The 10487-nt window shown below is 43.3% G+C and overlaps 1 protein-coding gene across 1 annotated transcript; it reads left to right on the forward strand.

Annotated features, from left to right (window-relative positions):
• Positions 1–4617: 4617 nt before the first annotated feature.
• LOC125638702 (olfactory receptor-like protein OLF1) lies at positions 4618–5556 on the forward strand. The gene has a single exon (XM_075128972.1). The coding sequence runs from the start codon at positions 4618–4620 to the stop codon at positions 5554–5556; it is 939 nt and encodes a 312-aa protein (XP_074985073.1).
• Positions 5557–10487: the final 4931 nt, after the last annotated feature.

Raw genomic sequence — 10487 nt, forward strand, 5'->3', positions numbered from 1 at the left:
GCTACAGGGAGCAAATCTCAAAGTCAGCAAAGCCAAATTTAACCTCTTCTGGCCAAGGAAGCAGCTCCAGAGGTTTTAAGGGCAACGCTGGTGTGGTTAGCAAACAGGAAAAGATTTGACGCTATGTCTGATTTTTGGGTTCTGAGCAGGTACTGCTTCCGTCCTTCTCAACTCATTGTAAGTGAAGGGAGGAAAAACAAAGAGGTACCACCAAGTCATGGGCAAACAAGTCAGTTTCAGAGCACTTCAGCCTTTAATTGAAATGACAATGAACCATTCATGGGAGGGGAAGGAAGGAATTATTGTGAGAGGAGAAATTTCAACTTTTGTGAACTTATTTATCTATCAAAAGAAGGAAAGAGCTTTACCAATGGAGGGAGAAGAGTAATTAGAAGAGGAGAGAAAAATACCTTTAATACGAATGGGGAAACTCCCCCATCAATTCAGGGAATGTCTATACTAAGGCCATTACATTGACTCAGCTATGGTGTGCAGCAGCACCATAATGTGGATGCTTTCCACATTGAGGGAAGGGTTTTTCCTTCGATGTAGTTAATCCACATCTCCGAGAGGCAATAGCTAGGTCAATGGAAGAATTACACTGAGGGTCAGTACAAGCTAACTGCCTCGCACAGCGTGTGAAAAGTTTCCACGCCCTGTGTGACTGAGCTTTGTAGATCTAATTTTTAAGCATAAACCAGGCCTCAGAGAAGCTGCTGATGGAAAAGGCCAGTTGGGAAATCTTGTTCTATCTCCCTGCCAGGCAGCAGAATCCCCTTCGGTTCTTTTTGTTCAGGCCTGTTGGAAATATTGCAGCTGTCCCAGTTTCCAAGTAGGGATTATTCTGCATTCTGACTGAGCTCAGTGTGTGAATGTGGTGGGCATCGGGGGGTACAGTGCAGCTTAATGTCAAGTGTAGGCAGGTGTGTGTCCCTTGCCCTACCCGTGGCTCAGCTTAAGAAGTGCTCCTGTCTCTAACACTCAGATGCCCAAGTCCCAATGGTGTCCAAACCCTGAATAAATCCATTTTACTCTGTATAAAGCTTATACAGGGTAAACTCATAATTTGTTCACCCTCTACAACACTGACTGAGAAATATGCACAGCTGTATGTGCCGCCCCCCCCCCAGGTATTAATATATACTCTGGGTTAATTGATAAGTAAAATATGATGTTTTTTAAAAATACAAAAAGTAAACTTTAAGTGGTTCCAAGGAATAAAAGACAGAACAAAATGGATTACCAAACAAATTAAATAAAACACTTAAGTCTAAACCTAATACAGTATAAAATTAAATGCAGGTAAATCTCACACTCAAAGATGTTGCAATAAGCCTTCTTTACAGATTACACTTCCTCCTAGTCTGGGTCCAGGAATCACTCACACCCCTGTAGTTACTGTCATTTGTACCAGTTTCTTTCAGGCATCTCCTTGGGGTAGAAAGACTAATTTTTGTGACAGCTGAAGGCAAAATGGAAGGGTTTCCCCAATGGCTTATATCGTCTCTCTCTTGTGGGTGGAAACCCCTTCCCCTCTCCTCTGCAGAATCCAGCTACAAGATGGATGGAGTTTTGGAGTTACATGCGCAAGTCACACTGGACCTGCCATGGATCTCTTTGAGAGGAGGTGATGACCCCAAAGGCCTTGTGCATCTGCAGCCATTGATCAGCGCATGGGTCCATTCATTGTGGGACCTCACCCTTTCATGTCAATCGAACACTACTGTCAGTCCGCACCACAATTTTGTGTTACTGGGAAACCTTTTAGGTTGGTGGCTGTGACATACCAGGGTGCAATTCAGATTAATCAGCAGCTGTGTCACACCTACCTGCAACCTTGCAATGCCTTGCTGAAGTGGCTTCCACCTGGGCCACTCACAAACAACTTTCAAGCATGCAAACCTCACCTGAGGCATGTGTGTGTAACTGCAACCTGGCCAGGAATAGTTGGGTTTCACTCAGGCTCTCACCACCCTCGGTTATACTGCAGGGTGACCCCAACACGCTCCCCACTCTTCAATTTCCCTCGCAAAATGTGCGTTATGTGCTGCCCAGTCCTCTCCTGGACAATACAGACTACATTGTCCATTATTGCTGTAATAGCACTAACATGCCTGCGACTTCGTTTCTCAGCCACATCTATTAAAACACCCTGGATTAGATAAAACAATAAAACAAAGTTTATTGACTACAAAGATAGATTTTAAGTGAGTGCAAATTAGGAGTCATAGAAGTCAGAGATGGATACAAGAAAAATAAAGCTAGAATGCAACTTGTGCCTAAGTTAACAAATGACGTGAAATTCAAAGCAAAAGTTTCCTCACCACATGCTCTCAGCACTATTACTAACCAAACTTCTTAGGTTAGGACCCCTCCCCCAGTCCAATGGCTGCTTTTTTTCTCCCTTCAGATGCAGTGAATCAATGGGCAGAGAGAGAGAGAGAGAGAGAGAGAACGGTGCCTTGGGATGTCTGCCCCTTCTTTTTATAGTCCTGGGCCCCATTTGAGAAACATTTCCACCTGGTTACTGGAAGACAAAACTCTATGTAGAAGGACGTTCCCTGCTGCTTTTCCCTCACCTTTTTAGGCTACCTTTGTTTCCCTTCCTGCTTGACGACTCTGGTTACTGTTTAGATACAAACTTAAGCAGAGCACTTTTCTTTGTTTAAGACAGACCAGTTTGACAGCCTCAGTTTGGAACATGTATTAATTACATTATACAGTGTCATCTTATAACTTCACATACATTGTCAAAAAAATTGTATTAATATTTGCAGTGACAGCATGACTATTTCTAGTTGACTCATAGATTTATTTAGCATATAAAAGCTGAGCTCTGTATGCAGATAATATCCATGCAAGAGGGATAGTTTTGTGAACTGCAGAAGTCGGTAGCAGGCTGTGGTCTCCTCCTGAGCTCCTCTGGTCATCATGTGGTCTCCATCAGGCAAAAATGAATGAACCTATCTTTCCTACCTGTGGGAGAGTAACCTAGCCAGCGAAGGACATAGGATACTGTGGTGGTTGACATGCTATAAATAGCATAATAATCTGGAGTACTCTTACATGTCTTACAAGTTTTACATTCCACCTATTGGGGCCAGGACAATGAGGTGATTCTGAAACCTGGAATGACTGAGAAGATATAAGCTACACCTGCAAACAATTAGTATGTTGCCCCTGTATCTAACTTTCTGTTCCTTTGATTCCAAATTTCTTGCTAAGGCTGGTTGAAATTTTTTTTTTATTTTCAATTTAACTATTTTTTCCATGAAATAAACTTTTTCCTGAAAATTATATGCTTTCCATCAAAATACCAATCTCCTCTCCTCCCTAAACCATGGCTTTGTGACTCTGGTGAAGTTCCAGAGCAGTTCAGCTAGAGGAGAGACCATCATGCATCATGGGGGATGTAGTCCAGCCTCGGAGACAGGAACATGGAAGAGATTGGTGCTGGGTGGTATCTGATGCACCCCTATGGTATTTCCTAGCAAAAAATATTTTGGTCTCCACAAAAAAAAAAAAAAAAACCCTATGATATTTACGTGCAAAAAGGTTCTGATCTCAAAAAAAAAAAAAACCACCTTTCTGGATGAGCTCAACACAGTACTCAGCTTACACTGAAAACAGTAAGATAAAATATACCCCTAACCTCATACTCTGTAACTCTGGTAGAAATTGCATCATTTGATAACACAGTAGAAAAGATTGGGACAAATTAAACCACAGGGCACCAATTACACGAAGGTGGCTTTGGTTCACTGAACACGTTAATTAGGTGTGGTGTTAATCTTAGCTCAGGTATTCCCAGTTGCTTCAGGAATCATGTGCCATCGATCACACATCTCAGTATAACATTTCCCGAGTGCTCCAAACTGTCAGTTTCTATCAATGGGGAAATGCTACCACATCTCTCTCTCTCTTCTCAGCAGGTACGTGCTATTGTCCCGAATTACAGTCACACACACACAAGCAGACACCACGGGAATCAGCAGGTATTAAATTCAAGATCTCCAGCACTTAACGCCTCAGCCCCAACTCCTACCCCTTCAGCTAAAGGAGCAACCTCCTGGGTTGGAAAAAAAAATAGGCAATTACCGAGTCACTGAAGACAGGGCTTCCCATTATGTCTCTGGGTTTTCATATAGCTACAGTAAATGCCAAAAAGATTAATTAGCATAGTAAGCAACTTTACCCCAAACTGACATGCTAAACCACAGAGCTCCCCTTGCCCAAAGAGGGTGGAAAGATTGACAATCCTTTACTCTCACCCCTTCTTTCACTATGGAATAATCCCTTCAGACTGATTCCCTCACAGGAGAGTCACAAGTCAGTCTTTTCTGTTCAGAGTAGTGAATAGGAGTGTTTCTGTGTGGGGGGCATGATTAACCTGAAGTGTCATTGTATTTGCAGTGTGCGTATCTTATCAAACACCTGGAATGACCAGCTGTGAACATCTGGCTCTCTGGACTAAGCTCTTCCCTGAGTGGGTACTGTTGTCCATTGAGAAACTGATCTCCATTTGTCTTCACTTACTTCATTACAGAGAAGGGACACGTTTTCTGCACCATCCACCTGCCCACATCTCTGTAGCAGCCTGATCTCTGTTCAGAGGAGATGGAAAAGGGAAATCACTCGGAGGTGACTGAGTTCTGTCTCTCAGGACTGACAGATCGTCCGGAGCTACAGGTCCCCCTGTTTGGGCTTTTCCTACTGCTTTATGGCATCACCCTGGTGGGAAATGGGGGGATGATCTTGTTAATCACAACTAACCCCCGACTGCACACTCCCATGTACTTTTTCCTCAGGAATTTGTCTTTCTGTGACCTCTGCCTTTCCTCGACAATTTCCCCTCAGATGCTGCTCAATTTCTTAGCCGAGAGGAAAAACATTTCTTTCACTGCCTGTGCTGTGCAAATGTCTCTCTCTATCGCTTTTGCAGATTCTCAGGGCTTCTTGCTGGCTGTGATGGCATATGACCGTTATGTGGCCATCTGTAATCCACTGCTCTATACGGTCACCATGTCCAGGCAGCTTTGTAACCAGCTGGTGGCTGGGGTGTACGCTCTGGGGGTTTTGGATTCAATGATATTCACGTGTTTTACATTTCAGCTGTCATTCTGCAGCTCCAACATCATCAATCATTTCTTCTGTGACATCCCCCCACTGTTGGCGCTCTCCTGTTCTGACACCCACATCAGTGAGAAGGTGATGTTTACTTTTGCGTGTTGCGTTATATTGAGCAGCTTTATTCCTGTCCTCCTCTCCTATGTCTATATCATCTCCACCATTCTGCAGATCCGCTCATCTGAGGGCCGGTGCAAAGCCTTCTCCACCTGCAGTTTCCACTTGACCGCTGTGGCCCTGTATTTTCTTACCCTCCTCTTCATGTATTTACGTCCCCCCTCCAGCTATTCAATGGACACGGACAAAATAGTCTCAGTGTTTTACTCGCTGGTTATCCCCATGTTGAACCCCCTCATCTACAGCCTGAGGAACACGGAGGTGAAGGACGCCCTGAGGAAAACAATGAATAAACTCCTAACCAATTCATGAATCTGTTTAACTCTGTACTGGTTTAGTGATGGGGAGCGGAAAAAGGTGAATTAAATTCTCAGCCAATTGCAACATACTTTTGCAGAGCCTGTGGTCGTATTGTTCATTATTGTATTGTTATTATTATTAATTTGTTTATATTCCAAGAAGGTCTGCAGATCCCAACTGAAATCAGTGGAGAAAACACAGGAAGACTCACAGGGAAAGAAAGAGAGAATGATTTTAGAAGCTTGTGTTAGGGGCATCCAGCTAGGGAGTGAGTTGCTCAATTTCATGTCTCTGTTCCATGGGTTATTTAATTAGTTATCCACAGTTGAACAACTTTAAAAGGCAAGAGCAGCCCAGACTGAAATAGAACATCGCTCAGTCGCTGGGATGCTTTCTGGAAATGCAGGAAACCCAAGTCCAGAGTGTAACGGTTTTGATCACAGAGACCTTCATTGGGACTGTCACCTAATGTGGTGTAATTACCTCTGAGCCCATTTTCCCTGCCAGTCTGGGCCTCCAGAAGCCTGCCTCATTGAGCCAGACAAGCTAGGCATCTGCAACCCAGACTGAGGGTCTGGGCCACACCCCCAAAACTGCAGATCTAGACTGAAACCAGCTCAGCAGGATACCTGTCTCCAGAATGCAGACTCACAGCTCCCAATGGAATCTAAAACACAAATAAATCCATTTTACTCTGTATAAATGTTATTCAGGGTAAAGTGATAAATGTTCGCCCTCTATATCACTGCAAGAGAGATATGCACAGCTGTTTGCCCCCCAGGTAACAATTACTTGCGCTGATCCTAGAAATAAACAAAAGTGATTTTATTAAGTATAAAAAGTAGGATTTAAGGGGTTTTAAGAAATAACAGAGCAAACAAAATAAGTCACAAAGCAAAATAAAAGAAAACACACAAGGCTGAGCTTAATACACTCAGAAATCAGTTACAAATGTTAACTTCTTACCCCAGTTGTAAAATTCTTCTAAGATCAGATGCCTTTTCTGACCTGGGTCCAGCCTGCTCTCACTAACCCCTGTGGTTACAGTCCTTTTGTTTCCAGCTGCTTACAGGTATCTCCATGGGGTGGGGAGGCCATTACTTAAGCAAGCAGAAAACACTCATTGTTTGCTTCCCCACTTGAATAGAACTTCCCACCTCCCTCAGGAAAATTACCAGCTTCAAGATGGAGCTCAGTACCTGGTCACATGGTTACATGTCACTGTAAGATCCCAATCTCTATTCTTCCTGGTTTCTCCCACATGTACACAGGAAGGCTTTTAGCTAAACAAAGCCATTCACAGTTCATTGATTCTCAAGCACCTTTAATGGTCTGCACTTAATATGTCTTCATCAGTAATACAAGTTAATATCTTATTCTCCTAATTCCAGACATAAAAATAATCCATGTAAACTAATAGGATGAACACATTTAGTGGATTATAACCTTTATAATGACATGTTACATGGGGCACTTAGCATAAAGCATATCCCAGTGATGTCTTATTCAGAAGCATATTTTCATAAAGCATATGGAGAGCAATATCACACAGAGCTTTGCCCAGCACTGGACAGAAGGTGGTACTGAACCTGTATCGCCCACCTCACAGGTGATCACCCCAACTATTGGGCTAAAAATTAGATAGGGAAGGACCACCACCACTTCCTACACAGTGGCTGTGTTGCGACCGGCACCCAAATCCTCCCCCTATGTCTGATTTTAAGGTTCTTAGTTGGTACTGCTTCCGTCCTCAACTCATTTTAAGTGAAGGGAGGAAAAACAAAGAGGTACAACCAAGTGATAGGCAAACAATTAAGTTTCAGAGCATTTTGGCCTTTAATTGAAATGACAGTGAGCCATTCATGGGAGGGGAAGGAAGGAATTATGCTTAGAGGAGAAATTTCAACATTTCTGAACATATTTACTTAACAAAAGAAGGAAAGAGCTTTACCAAGGAAGGGAGAAGAGTAACTGGAAAAGGAGAGAAAATAGCTTTAATAGGAAGGGAGAAACTCCCCCATCGATTCAGGGAATATCGATACTAAGGCCATTACTTGACTCAGCTATGGTGTGCAGCAGCGCCGTAATGTAGATGATTTCCACATTGATGGAAGGGGTTTTCCTTCAATGCAGTTTATCCACGTCCCCCAGAAGCACTAGCTAGGTCAATGAAATAATTACGCTGAGGGTCAGTACAAGCTAACTGCCTCAAACATGTTATGAAAAGTTTCTCAGTCCTGTGCTACGGAGCTCGGTTGATCTAATTTTTAAGCATAAACCAGGCCGCAAGGAAGCTGGCGATGGAAGAGACCAGTTGGGAAGTCTAGTCCTATCTCCCTGCCAGGGCAGCAGAATCCACTTCGGTTCTTTTTGTTCAGCCTAGTTGGAAATATTCCAGCTATCCCAGCTTCCAAGTAGAGATTATTCTGCATTATGAGTGAGCCCAGTTTCAGGCTGTGTGTTTGTACTGGGCACTCTGTGTGTGTGTGTGTGTTTGGTGTGCATCAGACACTGTGTGTATGCGTGTGGTGCAGGGTACAGTGGAGCTGAATGTTAAGTGTAGGGAGGTGTGTGTCCCTTGCCCTGCCCACGGCTCATTTTAAGAAGTTTTCCTGACTCTAACGCTAAGATACCCAGCTCCCAATGGGGTCCAAACCCCAAATAAATCAGTTTTACTCTGTATAAAGCTTCTACAGTGGAAACTCATAATTTGTTCACCCTCTATAACACTGATAGAGAGATATGCACAGCTGTATGCCTCCCCCCACCCCCGTTATGAATACATACTCTGGGTTAATTAATAAGTAAAAAGTGATTTTATTAAATACAAAAAGTAAGATTTAAGAGGTTACAAGTGATAACACACAGAAGAAAGTAAATTACCAAACAAAATAAAATAAACTATGCAAGCCTAAGCCTAATACAGTAAAAAACTAAATGCTGGTAAATCTCACCCTCAGAGATGTTCCAGTAAGCCTCTTTTACTGAATCAACTTTCTCCTAATCTGGGTTGAGTAATCACTCACACCTCTATAGTTACTGTCCTTTGTTCAAGTTTCTTTCAGGGATCTTCTTGGGGTGGAGAGGCTAACTCTTGTGCAAGCTGAAGATAAAATGGAGGGGTTTCCCCAGGGGCTTATATGGTTTCTCTCTTGGGGTGGAAACCCCTTCCCCTCTCCTATGGAGAATCAGCTCCAAGATGGAGTTTTGGAGTCACATAAGCAAGTCACATGTCCATGCATGACTCTGTTCCTTACAGGCCAATGCCACATTCCCAGGAGAGCTCAGGTGTGGATTGGTATCTCTCAAAGTTCATTGTTAGCTTAAGTGTTTCTAGATTGGGCACTTACAGAGAATAGTCTTTTCTCAAGTAGCTGACCAACTGCTTCACTGAGACTACTTAAAACAAACAATTACACAGCCAGTATTCATAACTTTGAATACAAAAATTTTACACACATGCAAATAGGATGAATATATCTGGTAGATCATAACCTTTGCAGAGATATGTTGCATGGCATATCTTGCATAAAACATATTCCAGTTATGTCATATTTACATTCATAAGCATATTTCTATAAAGCATTATGGGGTGCAATATCACACTCTGTTCACAAACTATAAATTATAGGAAATAAATAAAATTAACAAAAGAATTGGGAGGGAGCTCGCATGCTCGGAGATATTTTGTAACAGCATCTGCAGAGATGATGCAGAGATCTGTGTTAAACACCAGTTTGGGGAATATTCTCCTTTTTGCAGCCTGCCCTGATGTTGACAAACAACTGTCGAGCATCAGGCCGACACCTCTAGACAAAGGACGGGGAGGAAGAGAGAGAGCTAACTGATCATGAGGTTTGCCGAATGGCCTGGCGAACCCTGATATAGGACGGAGCCAACAGGCCACAGTGGGATGGGGCACCCAAACCTGACTTGGTTAGAGAAACTACAAGATTACAAAATACCCACAAGGGAATAGGCTGCGTAATCCCCAGTGCACCCCCACCATCAACATCACCATAGCTTCTCCCCAACACATACCCCTGTCCCGCAGATGAATAGAGAGGCCCACTGATCTATGATCTTCCACTGTCTGTAGGGGCACAAGGGTGGAAGTTCATAGGAAAGGTCCATTGGGACCCTGGGGGAAGAGCATGCGTGTATGTTCAGCAGGGTAAACATACCCCTACATTGGCTTTAATAGGCAGAGGAGCCGCTGTGTCTTTAATCAAAACCACTCCAAAAGCAGGAAGGTGGGTTAAACAGGTCACCTTAAACTCCTTCCAAGGCAACCCCGGCAATGGTTGGGAATGGGCCCAGGTCCCCTTTTCGATGCAAGTATTAAAAACCTTGGGGGATCTGATCCAAACTCCTGACACGATTGATGAAATCATTTTGGGCTCAGATTAGTTGTTCATCAATCGCATAGCAATAGATATGCCCAAGGGTATCTGATAGAAAGTGTATATTCCCCCTCCCCACTCTGGGAAAATTGGTCAAAAGATATTACTAGCAAAACGGGGAGAAAGGCCAATTGCGGCATTGTCGTCCCGGCAAACTGAGGAATGGCACTAGAAATTCCCCTTGGTCTGGACTCAAAAGAAAACAGACTGTGGTAAAATCAATGTCTGTGTAAAAATTGTTGCAGAATTAGTGCCTCCCCCAAAACAATATTCTTATCCAAAGGAGGTGGAGGCCCAATTGGTACAAACTATCCAGGAGCTCGAACAGCAGGGAGTAATCTGAAAAACAAATTCACCCTTCAACTCCCCTGTATGGTCAGTACTAAAAGCAGACGGCCAGTCCTGGCACCTAACAGTTGCCTGGAGAAGGATTAACAAAGATACAATACCCATGGCTCCTATTGTGGCAGACATGACACAGGTTATACAAAAGGTCCAAGCCACACTGAAATATTTTTCAGGAATTGATTTAGCCAATTG

Source organism: Caretta caretta, chromosome 6 (assembly GCF_965140235.1).
Source record: "Caretta caretta isolate rCarCar2 chromosome 6, rCarCar1.hap1, whole genome shotgun sequence".
NCBI lineage: Eukaryota > Metazoa > Chordata > Testudines > Cheloniidae > Caretta > Caretta caretta.